Here is a 20,712-nt window from a genome sequence, read left to right on the forward strand (position 1 = left end):
TCATTTAAATTTCGTAAAAAGGAGAACAGTTTCAGTACTTAGAAACTAACCGTATTCATAGCATATTATGGACGTTTGTTTGTATTCAATTGTAACATTGTAAAGCTTTTTCAGTTTCGTGTCTCTTCTGTTTATATGTTGTACAACATCTGTACAAACGTCATTAAAATGCCACATTTTAATAATAATAATAATAATAATAATAATAATAATAATAATAATAATAATAATAATAATATAATAATAATAACTTCACATATGGTGAAATTAATCCTGAACGTACTGACAACATAAAGTACCTTCATTATAAAATAATAATAGTAATAATGAAAATAACAATTTCATTTTCTCCACCATAGGTAGTACTGAAGATATTACCGTAATCAGCTCCTTCAGCACACCTGTGGCGAAAGCATTACTGTTGTTAAGACTGTCATGATTACAGAGAACATTTACGGAAATGCATCAGTCTCCGGAGGTGTTATGAATTGCAATCAGCAATGAGTGATTTCACCAGCATATTCGTCCTCTCCTTACCATCACCGTTGCCAGCGTTAAAAAAAAATGGTTCGTTTTAATCGCACTTCAAGTGTTTCTACGTCGCTTCAAGATAACACGCCTTGTTGTAATATAACCGTCTGAAGTGACATTTTCTCGCCCTTTGTTTTGTTCGGACCGATATTTTACCTCTACGTAAATGAAGTTCCTTTCCAGAGAGCCAACTCTATATTATTTTAAACAGGCACTTTGTTTACTATTTGATTACATATCAAGAACCATCTATAGTCTGAGCTATCCCTAGAAACATCTCAAGAAGAAGAACAGAACTGCGTTTCCTCCTCTTCTTCTTCCATATCTGCAATTAAACTCGACCGCCCACACTTCTGACTGTTTACTTGCATAACACGTTGTTTCTGACGAGAACTGGATCATCCAGGCCTGGACTCTGTTTAGAATTGACAATCGTATTCTTAAGAATTCTTAGATTTCTTTCTGTCTGAAAATTCGTTGTTTAAAGAAGCTTGGGTCATAAACCACAGATCTGGACCCAGAATGAAAGTAAGCAAGATGATGGCGAGTGAACAAGGTTCAACAGTCCAGGCTAGGATGTCAGCCAGCGAATAGGACGCACCATAAACTAATCCTTGATAAGTTTTTTTTCTTTTTTTACAAGATGTCTAAGCTTAGCTGCTTCTACAAATACATTCCATTGATGAGATAGTCAGCGTCGTGGGCGTAGGGCGAGCGAGACCCTCTGTGTTTTCTGAGTCTTCGTCTGACGCCCTGAGACGGCAGCCCACCAGGACAACAAGGAGAGCCGTGATACAAACACCTGTAAGAGACGAGAAAGAGTTCCAGTGTTATTCGTTTCTAGTAGAGAGAGAGAGAGAGAGAGAAAGACTGGAAAGAGAACTGCTGTTGATGAAGAGGTGCTTTGATTTAATTGATTCCTACCCAGGAGGGAAATGTGGAAGTAAGTTGCTTCAGGGTACCTTAATGGTATGTCTGAGTGTCTACACTGCACTAGAACATATCATGAACACTCTTCACTGATTTTCTGCACACATGTCACTAACAGGATGAATACAAGTCTGATACTTCATACGATTATCCAGCATTTGCTAAAGCTCCGTTCTCCACATATGGTCTTTGACTTAGTTTTCAACCTGTTTGTGATATACATGCAATAAGTTGCAGATATGTGATTTTTTTTAAGGAAACGATCAACTGTTTAAAGTCAGCATCTACGTATGTAGTCCATTAATCAGGTTAAACATAACTGAATTCGAGAAATTCCTAAATTTTACATTTTTTCAACTTCCTAGATATTTTCTGTTCATTTTAAGTATATTCCACCCTGGATTAAACTTCATGCCGTTCAGGCTTATCAGTTAAATCTGATGGAATGTTGAAACTAATGTGGAGGACTATCCTAATAATAATATGGTGTTTTCGAGAATTCCGTTTGTTGGAGTAAAATTACTGTTTACCCAGTTACTGCAATTTGTTTGTGGGCTTTTAATTCTTTTAAATTAAGTTACAGCTGATTCTCACGTATTATAAATTATGGAACAAGCATCCACGTGATTTAATGATTTCGTGAGGTACCCAGAGGTTGCATAAGATTTACTCAAGACTTTGGGTATTACAGCTGAAATAATGGGCCTTCAGATCCATCAAATGCTGAAGAATCGCAATAGAAGACTATAAATGCTTTGATATCATTCAAGGCTTTTTATGTTGCTGCATTCATTACAAGATATTCAGTCTGATGTTAAGCAGACTTGAAGTCTGCCACTGTTACTTGCTCACGCAGGGGTGTGAAGGATATTAGGGATATCAAAAGCTGCAATTGATTTTGCAACATAATAAATGCTACACTTTTATTTCTGTAAAGAAAAGAGACGTGGACATGTGCACCTTCCTGATCCAAGCATGCCTTTGCTTCCGTGTTTCATTAACAAGAAGCCAACAGCTTCAAATTAACAGAGGCATGTTGAATGAGTCAGAACACAGGATAGTGCAAATGTACATCCTAGAAGTGGATAATGAGAGTTGAGCTTGCAATCTTTGCTCAGTACTTTTGGAATCCGACCCTGACCTGTACAGTGAAGCTGAAGAAGTGGTGACAAAGAGCCCGAAAGTTGGTAAGAGCAAAATCCAAATGGTGGCAAAATACAGACTAGAAGTTTGCGAGACCAGTGCCCAATCAGTGGCCATATACAGACTAGAATTTTGCAAGAGGAATGCCTAAGTGATAAAAACATACGGTCTAAAAATTTGCGAGACGAATGACCAAAGAAGTGGTCGAGAATTACATTACGCATCTTTATCCCCTTCTTATTGAGTTTACTAGCACAACCCACAGAGCGACAATCGTTCAAACCCTCAACAACATCATCAGAGAGCAAACCGTCTTACACCAGAGTTAGTGTGAGTCATAGATGGAGGCAAAGGTGAACTGCTAATACAGTGCAAAGCTTTAGAGTCAACTGCCTCAAGTAAAACAGTCTTCCCTAAATGGGAACATTACTCCATGCAGAAATCTGGAGGAGCTGCTGCAGGAAGAAGTGCTTGGGACACTTGAGAGCAAGCCACCTTTGGGAAGGCCACTGTAAGTGAACCTTTAGGGTGATCTTTCAGTGACGTGGTACTATGTACCCCTAATTCGTGAATTTGTAGGAGTCTCAGGGACTCATCTCTGAATTATTAAACATCATTGAAAAACCTTGTTGAGTAGCACGTGATGTCTTGGAAGCAATGAAACTGGCAAACATATGTTTGTTCCCATTAAGATAATATCCATCCTTACCTTGATAGAATAACACGTAGTTAAGGAAGGCTAAGAACGAGGCTCTAAACAGAGCAAAAAAGCAAAGGAAAGAAGATATGTGAACAGTCTTTTGTAAATGAATAGGGCTAAAGAGGAGTTCTGGAGGAGGTCCCCGACGAAGAAAGAAAAAATGATAAAGTGACAAGGAAGACGGCACGCTGAGCACCGTGAACTTCAGTCATTATGAGCATTGTAAGATAGACCAGTAGTTGATCTTGTCATATATCATCAAAAAGTTTCAGAAAGTGGATATCCAGAGGAGGGTTTTCTAGCACTTTTAGCTGTTGGACACCATCTAGACCCCATTTTCTCATGTGGACCCTTATGGCTGCTGTTGGTGTAAAACAAAATGTAATAAAAACTATATTTCACCTTCTCCATGGATTAATGATATCAGTTTTAGCATTGCTTCCTAGATACAGTATATGTATCAAATGTTATTTGCCATCTGGTCAAGAGGAAAATTGCTCCTTACTTATGTTAGCAGAATCATCATTCTGGCCAAGTCCATCTCATAAACGTATCCAGCCAAGGAAAATAATTTCCTTTGCCAGATACTGTATCCATCACAGTGTGAAGTGACTTTAGTGAGCCCAGTCTAGGATAACATTGAAGCTTCTCAGTTGTTTAAAGTAAAGCTTATCAACCATCACCTGTCCCTTAGTGGCCGAGTTCATTTCAGACCACAGAACAGTCTGATGGACCAAGATTCTCACGTCTCACTGACGCATAATAAAGGATGATGCTAGCACAAAGAGGAGAAACAAGGTGTTAATCTTTAGATGATAAATTTGTTATACTTTGTTGTCTCCTTGTTGTCAGTGATGTAGTCATAGCATTTTATATAGAGACTCAAACTTCAGACTTTCTAAGGTATCTGTTATACTCTTTTCACTGGAATGTGAGGTTGAGTCCGAAATTACAGATATAAAAGGTTACCATCATTCACAGATCAATTCAAATCTTTTACCTCGTTTGTAGAAGAATGAGAATGTTTGGTATTTGAATAGGTTTAGAATGGCTGGCAATTCAGCTCCATTCAGCAGACTTTTTTGGAGCTTTTGGGAATAAAGGTAAACAATGTTCCATTATATGTTTCCCATTTTCTTCCAGAATTTTCTCTTGGGAAAGAAATATTGCTGTATAGACAATCAAAACAATACTAAATGAAATGAACAAAAAGGTTAAGTACAGTATGACGTGCCATTCTACTTATTTTTTTAGAATGCTGTCTTGTATACCTTTGGTAATAGATATTCAGATAATTATTCTGTAAAAATGTGGCACTCCAAGCTGCTACATTTTAATAATCTGGTACATTTATTTATATATTTTCAGATTCTCTGACACCATCACTAACACTGATATCAGAATGTTGTACATTTGAATATTTGCTCAGTCTGATAGTACAAGAGCAGGTGTGCATTGAGCTGGGTATGTTACAAAGAAATCCTGAATTATTTTTCTGTTAAGCATCCTGGAAAAGAGGTAGTATTAAAACTAATAATTCATACGCAAAAACAAGACAACTGTAATAGGTATGTGCTTATATACTTATTCTTACCCATAGTAAGGGCCAGCACAGCTCCTGAGGCTTGTGCATCCTGCTCGCGAAGCTTCGATCTGGAGCTCTTCGAGGTTGACCTCCAGTCGAGCCAAAGAAGAGTGAGCAATTGAGTGCTGGTGGGGTTCGTGAGCTGATTCGAGATGGGCGTGGTCCGAGCTCTTTTCCTCTGACGAATGGGACCTCCACCTCCTCCTCCTCCTCCTCCTCCCAGTCCACCACCTCCACCTTTCCCATCAGGTAAGGTACCATTGTTGTTACTGTTGCTGCTGCTGCTACTGGTAATACTACTTGTGCTTGATTTGCCTAGAGGAGAAATGAGGTTCCTTTGTCATTAATGAATATCACAGATTTATTTTCATCTCTTATTGTCTAGGGCTGGATTTTGACTGACAAATCCTTCTCTGTTACCTGACCTGTTTGACAAGACATATTTATTGTACAGTAAACAGTTGTTGTAGAAGCAGGATAAATTTTTGAAGTCATAGACATTCTAAGTCAGAAAATTTGTCACTAGACTAACAGAAGATATTGCTCAATATTTTGACACTAGACTAGCAGAAGATATACTCAATATTTTGACACTAGACTAGCAAAAGATATCACACAATATTTTGACACTAAACTAGATGATATTGTTCATTCATGTGTTTTCTATAACACTGCAACAATTTCCTAAAATACATGCACCCTTGGGAGAACTTACTAGATGATGGAACCGTAGTCAGTGGTGCTTTAGTTGATGGTGGCAATTTTACTTCTGCTCTCTGATTGGCTAGGTTCCGGACGTTACCTCCACTCACCATACCCATCTGAAATACAATTGCTGTCATGTAACTTTTAGTTCCACAAAGGAAAGTTTAACAGAAATCACTGTTCTTCCAAACCTTCTATAAAGACCCTATTACCTTCCAGGCTTCACCTGGTCCAAAATTAATTTATTCTTACATCCTACCATCATTGATTACAGTTACTCACAAATACCCATATGAATCAGTTACTGTCATTCTTCCCACATTATAATCTTACTTTACTAACCTCAGTTTTCAGATTTCTTTGTCAAACTCTTCCCTTACTCATTCACAAATCCTCTCCTCATCCTATAACTTTGCTCTCACCTTGACCCTTTGACTCTACCACCTCTCTTTCTACTTAAAAATATCAACAAGCCATGGACACATAATACATCCTTGTCTCAAACTCATTTCTACACCGACCCAGTCATGTTTGCGTCTGCAGAAGTAACGTAGCCTTGCTTTCATCACAAAAGTTCATAATCAGATTGCCATACATCTTTAACAGCATCCTCACATAATCACTGTCGATTCTGTTTTAAGCCACTCACTGGTGGCTTGGGGATGGTGCCACTGCATAAACCCGGTGGTCCACCAACTTAGTGGTCTGAAACTTGAGAGGGTTAGTAAGAAAATAGGCACCAGCCCTTGGGCTGAGGTTTAAGCAGTGGGCCTAGTGACACACTGGCCACGTGTCTTAGGCATTGGGACTGCTCCCCACTGTCTGTTGGCCGAAGAAACCGGAGTTCAAAGGTGGCCTTATGAGCAATGTGAGGCCCAGGAGGACTTTATGTACTTTATATTATGGGTCCAGGTGTGCTACAGACCTCAGTAATTTCCCTTGCGCTCCAGTGTCTCACAGCTGTCTTATAACTTGATCCCGACACTCCTCTTCTATGTCTAAACCCAAAGTGCTCATCACCTATCAATTTTCTTGTTACCTGTCATACTTTCTCATTCGTAATCTTACCATAAGCCTTCCCAGGTGTGCTGAATATACGAATGAATGTAAATGGTGGACATACCTCTGTGTTTTGGAAGTTGCCTGGGAAACTGGCCATTTGTTGCTGTGGTTTGTTGTTGGGATTTTGTTGGTAGGGTCCCAGCTGTTGTTGCATCATCTGCTGCTGTTGTTGAAGCTGCTGTTGCATTCCTGGTCCAGCGTTCATGTGTTGCAGGTCTTGCATTGGTTGTTGTTGAGGCTGTAATTAGGTTTGTCCATCCATACAGGCTGCAAGATACAACAATATAATTATAATAATGCCAAGAACAATGCTAGAAAACAAAATAACAATATTTTATTATTATATTATTATTATTATTATTATTATTATTATTATTATTATTATTATTATTATTATACACACATTGAAAGAAAATGCTCCAGACATTATGCTTATCAGTGAAAAATATGCTTTCAAATCCGAATTTCCGAAACTTAGTACCAAAACCCAAATTTAGGTTAAGCAGCTTTGCATTCTGCAAACGCCATCATGAACTCTCAACTGCCTGCATTTCTCATCCCCCTGTGGTCCATTGGTTATGAAAGAGGCTTCACCTGGGAAAGGCCTAAGTTTAATTCCTACAAGTGTAAACAGTTCAGGTCTTTTCCTGAAAAGCCAGTTTGTGCCCCCGCTGAAAACTGAGTGAATTGTAGACCTGGTAGTTAGCCAGTTATATTTGGTCTCAGTGGGGATGGAAAAGGGCATAGAGCTAGCAGGATTATCCCAGACGACTTACTGAGAACATGAAGGCCTGTACCATACAGAGCCACCTCAAAGGGCGCGTCCACACTACAGTAAAACATGTCATAAACACACTACAGTAAATGATCACTTATGCACACATATATCACAAACATGTTAAATACAAGTCAGTGATTTAATGTACAGCAGTTCCACGATTTTGCAGCATTTGCCAAAGGTTCTTCCACCACTTGCAGTCGTTGACTTGTTTCCAACCTGTTTGTGATATGCATGCGATAAGTTACAGATGTGTTTATGACATGCTTACTGTACTGTAGTGAGAACGTACGCTAATAGGATAGGCGTATTCATTGTTACTCAAACCTTTCCTGTCTCTCGAGCATAATCAATGAAGTGAGTTCCACACTTATTCATTTGTGAAGATGCAGAAGGCTTCTCTTAATTTGTAATTTAGTAGCAGCACACATTCGTCGGTATTGGCATTCATGTATAGAAATATGTGTGATCGTATGCTGCTATACGTGTCTTCGTAGCTTAACCTTTGCAGAGTGCAGGATTCTTTTCTAGTATTACTCCTTTAATCTCCCACCAATCCTATAGGTGTGTGGACATAAATGACTCCTTTCCCTCTGCACCAGGCACTTAGCCAAGACCAAATAATGCCCTGAGCAATAAAGCCAGAGGACAGTGGTTCCCTGTAATGTATTACCTCCAAAAGTAACCCTGACAGTACTTGGAATGAAAGCAAAGAATCATTTATCAGATGACAGGTGCAGATCCATCATCTCAGTGCATGTACATGTGGCGCAGTGTGTGCATGTTGATTTTCATTTTACATAGTTTTCATTACACGGTTGAATCTCTTACTAAATTGTCTTAAAATGATTCAGTCACAGTACCGGAAAGGAGCAAAGTGTTGTTGAATTGTTACAGATTATCCGAATAATTCATAGAAAATAACATGAAAGTTTAGATCATGAAGAATTGGCACTCTAATAAATCCTAGGTGCAACTTTCAGAGACAGCTAGATCATACACACAAAGGAAAGAAAAATTACAGAAATTAATAGAATAAAATCAGATACTGGTAAATGTTTCCTCAAGACCAAGGAAACCCTAACGTTCAGTTATCAGAGAAATTCTGTTCTCAAACATCAAAAATTAATAGAAATTAATAGAATAAATATTGATCATGAAAACTGCTATTTTAACACCAGTGAACTCTGACTTTCACTTATTCAGAGAAACTGAATTCACAAATTGTTCCAAAAATGATGCAAGAAAAGGTCTAAAAACGTTCAGATTGTAGAAAATTCACGAATGGTTAAAATAAGGGATTCATAGCACACGTAAGATGAAAATTGTGCACGACGTTATCTAAGGCTGCTTTTAAGGCTACTTTTACCGCTATTCTTGGTCACACCACTGGGAAAAATCTACTTGAGAAGTGAGGGTGCTGCGTGCAAGGTGGGATAGGTGTGGCGTTGCCCTTTAATGAACTCTGACAGGCGAGTCATTGAAACGGACCCATACATTGCTCATCTGCGGAGGCTGCTGCGTTGCTGTTGCTGTTGTTGTTGCTGCTGTTGCTGCTGCTGCTGCTGCTGCTGTTGTTGTTGCTGTTGCATAGGCTGTGGTAACTGCTGCGGTTGGCCATAGTCTGATAGTGGAAGGAATGGTGTGGCTCTGACCCCATGAACTCTCCTCCCATGCCTCGGCCTCCTCCCTCACCTGCAAGAAATTGAGATTCAGGAACACGAAGGAGTGTCGTTTTGAGGCAGATGACATGCTATGTAATTCGTTTGTTACAATCTGACATGGGAGAATCATGACACGCATAATCGGTATAAACTTGATGTATCTCAGTCTGTTTATGAGAGTAAACACGTGTCGTTTCAGGGTCGAATACTTGAGCCTGCTTTAATAAGTGTGACTAAAGGTGTCTCCGCGTTACAGTAAAACATATCATATGCAAATGTTGATAACTTATCGCTTATATATCACAAACAGGTTGCAAACAAGTCAGCAACTATAAGTGGAGAACGCATCTTTGGTGAATGTTGCATAATCGTTTGAAGCACTAGTTAGTACTATCAGTAATTTGTTTAACTGTGTTTAAAGTAGTTGTGATATTTGAGCAACAACATGCCTACGTGTGTTTCTTAACATGTTTTACTGCATTGTGGATGCACTCTAATAACATGAACTGTCACAGAGATTTTAAACATTTTAAGACTATTGAAACCGTTGCAAATTAACTACCAGAATTCTGTTCACTACATGAATTGCATAATCACTTATGCATGATGTCTTGCTACAAAGTAATCAAAAGTTCAAGCTGAAGATGCAATTCATTACCCTGATGTTATTCTCCTTGCATTTTAATAAATTTTCATCTATATTAATTTATTTTTTTTACTTTTTCTTCTTAATAAGTGAGATCTCTTCTTTCTGTATTTCCTTTAACTCTTCTTACTTCTTCCTGATGAACACCATATTCTTTGGAAGCTTGAATTTCAAGTCAGTGGCCCTTTGGTGGTCTTTTTCCATATGAATAGGTTCATCTTTGAATAATAATAATAATAATAATAATAGTAATAATAGTAATAATAATAATAATAATAATAATAATAATAATAATAATAATAATCTGAATGAATGAAAGGGTAAAAACCACAGCTTGCCCATGCATCCCGAAGGGGATAGTGCTGTCAGTGCACCTCACTTGGTGCACTGTAGGCATTACTGAGGTTCTTTGCAGCGTCCCTTCGGCGCCTAGCCGTAACCTCATTCATTCCTTTTACTGTACCTCAGTATATAATCTCTTTCTTCCATCTGACTTTCCACTCTTTCTAACAATTATTTCACAGTGCAACTGCCAGGTTTTCCCCTGTTACACCTTTCAAAACCATCTTACTGCCAATTTCCCATCCATCAGGTCAGTGGTCTGGTTAAACTGAGGTATACGTAACTTTTTTTCCCCTTCCAGCGCTGAATGACCTCATAGGTCCCAGCGCCTAAATTCTATATTCCCATAGCCTATTCCCATTCCTTACCCATGCTGTATCTCTGTCCTGGCCAGGCAGGTCGTTGGTTGTAGTCGTAGAGTATGTCCTCTCCCTCTTCCGCCGTAGGCTACAGGCTCCTCGGCAGGTCTGAAATTAGATCGTTATCTCGTTAAAAAGCTCATTTTCGTTTTGTAAGGGACTTTCATTAAGAGAATCACACGAAAGTAACGAACTTTAATGTAGAGATACTTTGCTTTTAGTTTTCTGTGAAAGAACACTATTGTGCTGGCTTTGTCTGTCTGTCCGCACTTTTTCTGTCCGCCCTCAGATCTTAAAAACTACAGAGCCCAGAGGGCTGCAAATTGGTATGTTGATCATCCACCTCCAGTCATCAAACGTGCCAAATTGCAGCCCTCTAGCCTCAGTAGTTTTTATTTTATTTAAGGTTAAAGTTAGCCATAATCGTGCTTCTGGCAACAGTATAGGATAAGCCACCACCGGGCCGTGGTCCATACAGCATTATACCGAGACCACAGAAAGATAGATCTATTTTCGGTGGCCTTGATTGTGCGCTGTAGCGGCTGTACAGAAAACTGGATTGCGCCGAAGAATCTGCGGCGCATTTTTAACTTATTTATATTTCAAGAGGATGGCACCAGATGGGATATTTTCTTTAATGGGAAATTCATTTGATTTGGCTGAAGCATCTCTTCCCATACTTTGCTTCTTGCATCTCACCCCCCTCCTTCCCCCAGGAACCCTCCCACACAAACGCACACACACACACACACACACACACACACCAGAAAAAACACACTCACAAAACTGGAAGATAGAGGTTACATAGATAGTCAGTGGCATAAGGCCAGCTTAATCAACAACAGCATGAATTTCACAGATGTACAGCTATTATCTTTATACTTAGGAAATATATATATATATATATATATATATATATATTATATAAATATATATATATATATATATATATATATATATATATGTGTGTGTGTGTGTGTATGTGTAATATATATATATATATATATATATATATATATATATATATATATATATATATATATATATATACATATACATATACATATATAATATATATATCACCAAGCTTGCCAGCATTACACCAAGTGCACCACGATTCTCATCTGCAATTAGCATAACATACTGCGCACACCAAAGCACGTCACTTTAAATGCTGAATACCTGACTTTTTACATCATACTGACATTAATATGAGGCCAGCTAGAATTAATGTAACGAAGGTAATGGCCCAAATGTGCATGGGGAAAGTTTAGTTGCCTAACAACTTCAAGCACAAGCAAATTGCATAACAGTCCATTGCATGCATGCACGTCACGGCGCGTCTCGCCGCAAAACCAAAACCGCGTTTCTTTTTTGCTTTCAAACTCGCTCCGGAGAAAGTGACATTTGACGCATTATTTTGGGGGGACCCACCGTGTTTTTTTTTTTTTTTTTTTGTCACTAGGAGTGGAGAGAGAAGAAGTTCGTTTGTGTGGACTGAGTCTGAGTCTTGTCTCCCACTGTACCTCCGTTCATATTCTCTTTCTTCCTAATAACTTTCCTCAGCCATCTCTAACAATTGTTTCATAGTGCAACTGCTTTGAGGTTTTCCTCCTGTTACACCTTTCAAGCCTTCTTAAAATTTCCCTTTCAGCGCTGAATGACCTCATAGGCCCCAGCGCTTGGCCTTTTGGCCTAAATTCTGTATTCTATTCTATCTTGTTTTCCCAGCCGTGCCCTTTATAAACGTAGTGACTAGAGTGGCTAACTCTCTCTACCGCTGCTGATTAGGGACGTTGGGCCTGGGTTGTACTTCTTGGATGGGTGACCATCTAAATTTGCCAGGCGTGGTCCAGGGCACAAGGAAATACACTTATTGTCAGAATGAAAATGACTTAGTGACGTTCCACTCTAACCCATTTTATCTTTGTTGACCCCGATCGCGGTGGGTAGCAGCGAGGTGGAATAAGGCAGCGAGGCTAGCAGTTTCACCCCAAAATAATATCTGAGAATCAAAGTGGCTGTCCTGTTTGCTAATTCCCCGGACCACTCACGACTTCGCCTTTGCCAATCCAATAAGTTGCACAAGACTCCTAGTGTCTGCTGGTGTCAAGAAAAGGCGTGGGTCCAGCAGCCCCATCCTAAATTATTTGCTGAGAAACTGGAAGGCTTTATCCTTCTGATACCACCTCTTTCGAAGGGAAAGGGTATTTGGTGATAATATTGTATGTACTGTATATGTATATATATATATATATATATATATATATATATATATATATATATATATATATATATATATAATAATATATATATATATATATATATATATATATATATATATACTTTATATATATGTATATATATTGCATATATATACATGTATATGTATATATATATATATATATTTATTTATATATATTGTAATATTTGTTTTACAAATATAATACAGAAATGTTAGGATAATTAGATATAATGCAATCTTAAATAGAAATTGAGAAATCATTGTGTCAGATTGATGAATGTGACTATTACTTTTATATGATTGATGAACAAAAAACAATCTTGAAGAGAAATTGACATTGTCAGTCATGAGATGTGTATTATTATTACTATTTTTTATGTATGATATGAGTACTGTCCATACACAAACAGAAAAATGCATTCTTACCCTGCCCTGAAGGAGGATAATGACTGTAGTTCTCCAGAGGGTTGGACTTGTGGTTGAAAATCACCCTCTCGTATCCTGACCTGTAAAGAAGGAACTGAAATAGTAAATCATTCCTTTTATTGTACCTCCATTCATATTCGTTCTTCCGTCATACTTTCCTCAACCCTCTTCTAACAACTGTTTCGTATTGCCACCGCGAGGTTTTCCTCCCGTTACCTCTGAAACCTTTTGACTGTCAAGTTTCCCTTTCAGCGCTGAATGACCAGATCACAGGCGCCAGCGCCTGGCCTTCGGCCTAAATTGTACATTTCATCCATTCCACATCATGTGAGAATTATATTCGTCACAATTTTCAGCCTGCAATTAAGGCGTTTCTCTTCCAATACGTTTCTCGGGATTTTATGTAAATTTCGGGTTGATTCGCGAAGTGGAGCGCATCTGACAAATGCGCAGTTCGCAGGAATTTCTCCGAAGTCGTCGGTCTGAGATAGACATTATTTACATAAGCAGCATCTCACAGCGACTGGTTTTCAAGGATAAGCCTGGTAATGACTGATCTCCCGGCCCACAGCCGTAAAAAATAACCCATTTTCTCGCCACACTCTGTTGTTGATGCGAGATTTTTTTTCTCAAAGCTGGTTACCACTCGTTTTCTGGTGTGGTCCTCCCAGCTTCTACTGTAGAGTGGTTCTGAACCTTTTTGTCACCACGCCCCCCTCTAATAGTTGGTCCTTCCCTCTACCCCGACCCCCTTGCATCTAAATTAAATTCCCTCCCAGATTTAAAGGCAAAAAAAAAAAAAAAAAATGAGAAGAGGTGGGGTGTTTTAATTCCTTTGGGAGTGAATTAGTGAGATTCTTGACACTACTTCTTAGCAACTCTTGTTAAGAGAATGACGAATATAATTAGGGATTTTTGAATTTTCCCTAGGGCTCGCCGCGCCCCCTTGGAAATTTCTGACGCCCCCAGGTTGAGAACCACTGCTTTTGGAGTCTCAAGAAAACACTTAGCTAGAAGTTCGTTAATTGCTGTTTTGAGTAGCCGGTAACTAAAGCAATTTGTGTAAATTATCAGTTTAGAGGGATTGTGCTTATGCAAAGAAACGCCTATGTATGCTGTGTTGATGCCTACTGTAACCATACTGTAAATATTGTAATTGCAAAATAATGTAAGTTTAATCCTTTCAATAAAAAGTAAAACAAAAATAAAATAAAAGAAAACAAGCAATATATACTAAAAAAACTAGAGGTTCGTCTCTCTACATGTCGCAAACTTATCGCTCATACATCTCAAACAAGTTGAAGACAAGTCAGCGACTTCTTTGGTGGTCCTAACCACCGCTTCGTACGATCATCCAGCATTTGCTTAAGATTCGCTCTGCACTTGCAGCCATTCTGACATGTTTTCAACTTGTTTGTGATATGTATGTGTTAAGTTACTGACATGTTGGTGATATGTTGTGGGTCACTTCCTGGCGCTCATTAGGTCCAGGATATTTGTATAATGTCATGAGTCACCTCCTAATCCCTGTCAGTCTCCAGAATATTGGCGTGATGATTTTATGGTTCATTTTCCATTACCTACCAGTTTTCACAATATACTGAACGCTCAGTTGCTCTGATAAAGCGAATATACATTAATCTGCACAATTCCTTTCAGTGCGAAGTTTGACCTGAATAAAATATCCCTTTCATCTTTTATGCCAATACAGATACTAGTCAAGTAATGGTAGAAAAAATGACACGCACTTTGTATTCTAGTAACTCGAATTGCATACGGTGCTCATTTCACGACTCGAGACTTAAGCCAGTTGCAGAAAAGAAAGTCAGCTCAATCTGGTAGCATTTGTAAACGGATAAAAAGGTTAGCGCAGAAGAAGACACGACTTAAGACGGAAGTTATATCACAAGCCATTCTGTCTTAAGGAGCAAACTGTTGTTGTCATGTTCTATAACGACTACCTTCATCCTTACTTAACGGTTGCCTGGTCGTGATTGGATGTCTTTACGCAATGGCGAATTCCGGATTGCTGCATTTAAACCAGGGTTGACAGGTGAACATCCCAAAATTTCCAAATATGGCCGAAAATGGCCACTTTGGAGAAGTATTTGGCCAAAAAATATGGCCGAAAATGGCCACTTTGGAGAAGTATTTGGCCAAAAATATGGCCTAAGATTTAAAAGTGATTGAATTGTGTGAATTAACATAACAATTAACTGTTCATAAATTATGCCTATATAATCGATTACATGTCATCAAAATACTTTAAATTGAACTTAAAATACTTAAAGGGGAAACAGCTGTTAAACTGACAGCGCTTCGTCAAGGCACTGAATATCTTGTTCTTCTTTTTCTGCAGTCGAGGCGTTAAGAGTTCTGCTGTTGTGCATTTGTGGCATTTCTGAGAGTACATTTTTGCACAAATGGACAAATTGATTGATCGTAGCCACAGAGTTCAAAAATACCCAAATTTAAAAAAATTTCACGGCCAATTTTGCAACCCTTTACTCAAACTCTGGAGGAGGACTCTGACAGCACCACACAAACACTCTCTGCTTCGATAAATCTCTCTCCCAGTGTGACGAAATTCGACAATTACCTGTTGGATTCCCTTGGGCGTGTTTCCGCATATTAACGACTGTTGATGTTGGTAAATGGTACAGTATGCAAGTAGTTCCGTCTCTGGTGAAGTATATGTTAATTCCTTCTGTATAACTTGTCGTTTATATTGTAGGTGATGCTGCTAGGTTCTTAAGGAAATTTTGGAGATTAAATACTTTTTCTTGTATTCTCTTTCATTAGGCTATCCATTCACATGTGTACTTATACATACATACACACACACACACACACACACACATATATATATATATATATATATATATATATATAATATATATATATATATATATATATATATATATATATATATATATATATATATATATATGATTTGATACACACCAGCATCACTCAATATCCAATTCACTCTGCATTTAGAAGAACTTACACCCTAGGGAATTATAAGCGCCAAGTGTATCTGCCACGGCCAGGGTTCGAACCTGGGCTTTTGGTTCAGATAAAATGACAGCTAGTCCGGCCATTCGGCCATCAACGTTATATATATATATATATATATATATATATATATATATATATATATATATATATATATATATATATATATATATAATACATGTATTTATAGACACAAAAGCAAATAAAGTAAATAAAAATAATTTTCTACGTACCATAACATTGTCCCTCGGAGGCTGATTTTCCCAAGCGGTATAGGGACCAGAGGCACTTCCTGGTCCCCCTCACAGGGGCGGCGCCCTCGGTAGATGCTGACGAGATGGAACAGATTAATAGCTAGACACACCTACACCCACACACACAATAAATAAACTTACTTCAGATGTCCTTTCAGTCATCTAAGCTTTTGAGCCAACAAACCTTGTTGTTGAGTCCAGTGTTTCTAAGCTTCTTTTGAAATAGGCATTCATGAAGCTTGAGAATGAGATAAGCTTTACAACTGAGAAAAACGTTGGAATATGAAATAAGAAGACAGATAGATACCTTGATGAATCAGTGTGGAGGCAGCGAGGCCAAAGGATTTTGTAAAGTACTTTGCAAGAAAATTTATCAAGATCATGGAACACTTAAGGAGAAATTCTCAAACTGCAAACTTTATATATATATATATATATATATATATATATATATATATATATATATATATATATATATATATATCACTGAATATCACATGCGAAGTAACAAGACAGAGGAGAAAGCGGAGAAACGTAGATAACAAGATTGGTAAAGGAGATACTAATAAGACTGATAAAAGACACTGATAAGAAAGATAAAAAAGACATTGATGAGGCAGAGTTAAAAGAGACATATATAAGAAAAAAATGATTTCTGATCATTGAGACTTGGATGGCTGTTCTCGTCATACCTACCTGCTGGGCATCCCAGCGCGGAATCCTCGTCACTTTGGTCCTGGCATTGAGGAATGCCGTCGCAGGCGTTGTAGATGGCTATGCACTCGCCGCTGTGGCATTGAACTGAATCTCTTGCATTTGGGGCTGGAATGCACAAGGAAAGCCCATTATTAGGTATTTTACCAAAATATGTAACTTGAGAACACAGATTTCAGAATTAAATGACTCAGACATTTTTCAGTGGAAACAGATTAGGTATTTTACCAAAATGTGTAACTTATAACACAGGTTTCAAGACTTAAATAACTCCGGACATTTTTCAGTGAAAATAAATTCCAGCATTTAGGGGCTGTAATGTAAAAAGAAAAAGAAAATTCGTGTTTAGATATTTTACCAAAATATGTGTCTTGATAACACAGATTTCAGAATTAAATGACTCTGACATTTTTCAGTGGAAACAAATTTCCAGCATTTAGGGGCTGCAATGCACAAGAAAAGTCCATTATTAGGTATTTTACAAAAATATGTAACTTGATAACACAGATTTCAAGACTCAAATAACTCGGACATTTTTCAGTGAAATAAATTCCAGCATTTAGGGGCTGCAATGCACAAGAAAAGCCCATTATTAGGTATTTTACCAAAATATGTATCTTGATAACACAGATTTCAAGAATTAAATGACTGACATTTTTCAGTGAAAATAAATTCCAGCATTTGGCCAAGAAAAGCCCAGTATTAGGTAATGAGAACACAGATTTCAAGAATTAAAGCCTGACATTTATTAGTGTATTTTAGGGGCTGCAATGCACAAGAAATATGTATTTTACTAAAATATGTAACTTGAGAACACAGATTTCAAGAATTAAATGACTCTGACATTTTTCAGTGAAAATAAATTCCAGCATTTGGGATGTAGTGCACAAGAAAAGGAAGAGCCTTGTTTAGATATTTTGCAAAATATGTCTCTTGAGAACACAGATTTCAAGAATTAAATGCCTCTGACATTTTTCAGTTAAAACAAATTCCAGCATTTAGGAGCTGTAACGCACAAAGAAAAGCCTATTTTTATGTATTTACCAATATATGTATCTTGAGCGCACAGATTTTAGAATTAAATGACTGAAATTGTTCGATGAAACTAATTTCAGCATTTGAGGCTGTAATGTAAAAAAGAAAACAAGCCTGTGTTTAAAGGTATTTTACCAAGATGTGTATCTTGAGAACACAGATTTCAAGAAGGAAAACTGATATTTTTCAGTGAAAATAAATTCCAGCATTTAGGGGCTGTAATACACAAGGAAACGAAGCCAGTGTTTAGATATTTTACCAAAATATGTCTTGTGAGGACAGGTTTCAATTCCATTCCGGTAAACTTGAATAACCTCGCCAATCAAAATGCAAACTATCGAACAGTGTAGTAATGGAAAGAGACAGACTAACTAGAGTAAACTCGACTGTATGTAAAGAACACTCTGAGAGTGCTCACGTCGACCTAATAGCACACACGAAGGGCGTGACACCTTTAGCAAACGAGGATCCCTAATGACGGAATTAGAAGCCCTCACTGGCAAGGGGGAAAGGAACAGGGCAGGAGAAGCAAGGCAATCATTCCGCAGCCGCGACGTCGGATAAAGAGAGAAAATGTCTTCAGGGGAGTGGTGAAAGGAAGCTGTGGGTCCCGAGACGTTTATTGTCGGGAACGAAAGGGGGATTGCCACAATCAGAGAGAGACACACAGACAAAAAAAGCACCGTGTCTTCATTGTTGTAAGAGCGGGTGACACGGCGACCTCCTCCTACAGCTGCTGTGCAATAGCGCTCTCAATCGACGAAGTTGAGTTCGTCATGTCCAGGGTTCACCTGCTTTTATTTTATGCTTGGAATTTTTTCTGGGGGGAAGTTTGGTTTTCATGGCTGTTCGTTTTTAACATTACATGCAGTCTAGAGCGTTTCAGGGGCAGCTAAGCAGTTTCCATTTAATGATGCTATCAATAGTTCAAGGAAAATGCAATGCATTATTACCCTAATGCTATTCTTCTCGCATTTTAATAATTTTGTCAGTTTATGTATTTATTATTTTTTTCTCTTTTCAATAAGTGAGATCTCTTCTTTCTGTATTTCCCTTTACTTCCTTTTACTTCTTCCTAATGAACACTATATTCGTTGAAGCTTGCATTTCAAGTCAGTGACCCTGAGGGCTTGCTCCATATGAATGGGTTTCATCTTCTGAATAATGATAATAATAATGACAATAATCAACGAAGTTAACTTCGTCATGTCTTGATTCACTTGCTGTTATTTTGATGCTGCTCCTTTTGCAGATTGATAATATAATTCTGTATATTCACCTATCTAAAATTATACAGAGCTATCTAAAGCAATTGTAGATTGAGAAAATAATTCTGTATATTCACCTATCTAAAATGAATACAGACTATCTAAAGCAATTGTAGATTGAGAAAATAATTCTGTATGTTCACCTATCCAGAATGAATACAGAGTAACCAAAGCAATTGTAGACTGATAAAATAATTCTGTATGTTCGCTATCCAGAATGAATACAGATCTAACTAAAGCAATTAGAGATTGATAAAGCAATTCTGTATATTCACCTATCCAGAATGAATACGGGCTATCTATAGCAAGTGTAAATTGATAAAAGAATTCTGTATATTCACCTATCCAAAATATATACAAATCTAACTAAAGCCATTGCAGATTGATAAAGCAGCTCTGTATGATTCACCTATTCAGAATGATTTCAGACTAACTAAAGCAATTGCAGATCAGTAAAGCAATTCTGTATATTCACCTATCCAAAATTAATAAAGATCTAACCAAAACAATAGCAGATTGACCGAGTCACTTCATAGTCCACTCAACTGATAAAATCGGACTGTGTTAGCATTTTCTCACTTGCGATGTGAAAATGTCTTCCGACGATCTTTGCCAGCGAAAACTGCACAGGCGAGGGGTTATTTGACGCAACAATGGCTTTACGATAATTGTGTGATTGCGACCGCCTAGTAATTTTGCGTAGCTCTTTTTTTTTTTTTTTTTTTTTTTTTAGCGAGAGGTTGTGTGGCCGGTTTCACGGGTGACTGAATAAGCACGGATTAGTAATAAGATGATGATGTTGATGATGATGGTGATGATAATGCATTATTAGTTTTCGTTCGCTCCACACAGAGGCGGCCACTGTACGTGTGTGTGTGTGTATTATAGTATATATATATATATATATATATATATATATATATATATATATATATATACATACACGTATCTATCAATCTATATATAAATAGATATATAATACATGTATATATATATATCTATATATATATATATATATATATTATAGATACGTATATATATATATATATATATATATATATATATATATATATATATATATATATATATACACACACACACACGTACAGTGGTTGCCTTCCTCGTGTATTTATATAAACATATAAATACATACTACATGCATACATATGTACGTATTTTATAAATAGCATACACGTGACGAATCTATATAATTTTACCCTAGCAAAGTACTGGGGTTGAAATCTACAGAGAGAGAGAGAGAGAGAGAGAGAGGTGGGGGAGCGGGTTGTGAATGCATGAACAATACC

General features: G+C 37.6%; 1 protein-coding gene across 1 annotated transcript in view; it reads right to left on the reverse strand.

Annotated features, from left to right (window-relative positions):
- Window positions 1-1,179: 1,179 nt before the first annotated feature.
- LOC136840183 (uncharacterized) overlaps window positions 1,180-20,712 on the reverse strand; it is a 75,787-nt gene continuing 56,254 nt past the window's right edge. The window contains 10 exon segments of the mRNA XM_067106672.1: window positions 1,180-1,286; window positions 1,289-1,333; window positions 4,899-4,947; window positions 4,949-5,136; window positions 5,605-5,710; window positions 6,718-6,894; window positions 7,583-7,653; window positions 8,932-9,129; window positions 16,368-16,463; window positions 17,085-17,210. Of these exon segments, the coding sequence (XP_066962773.1) occupies window positions 1,195-1,286; window positions 1,289-1,333; window positions 4,899-4,947; window positions 4,949-5,136; window positions 5,605-5,710; window positions 6,718-6,894; window positions 7,583-7,653; window positions 8,932-9,129; window positions 16,368-16,463; window positions 17,085-17,210 (1,148 nt within the window). The 3' untranslated portion in view covers window positions 1,180-1,194.

The sequence above is a fragment of the Macrobrachium rosenbergii genome, chromosome 1 (genome assembly GCF_040412425.1).
Source record: "Macrobrachium rosenbergii isolate ZJJX-2024 chromosome 1, ASM4041242v1, whole genome shotgun sequence".
NCBI classification, from domain to species: domain Eukaryota; kingdom Metazoa; phylum Arthropoda; class Malacostraca; order Decapoda; family Palaemonidae; genus Macrobrachium; species Macrobrachium rosenbergii.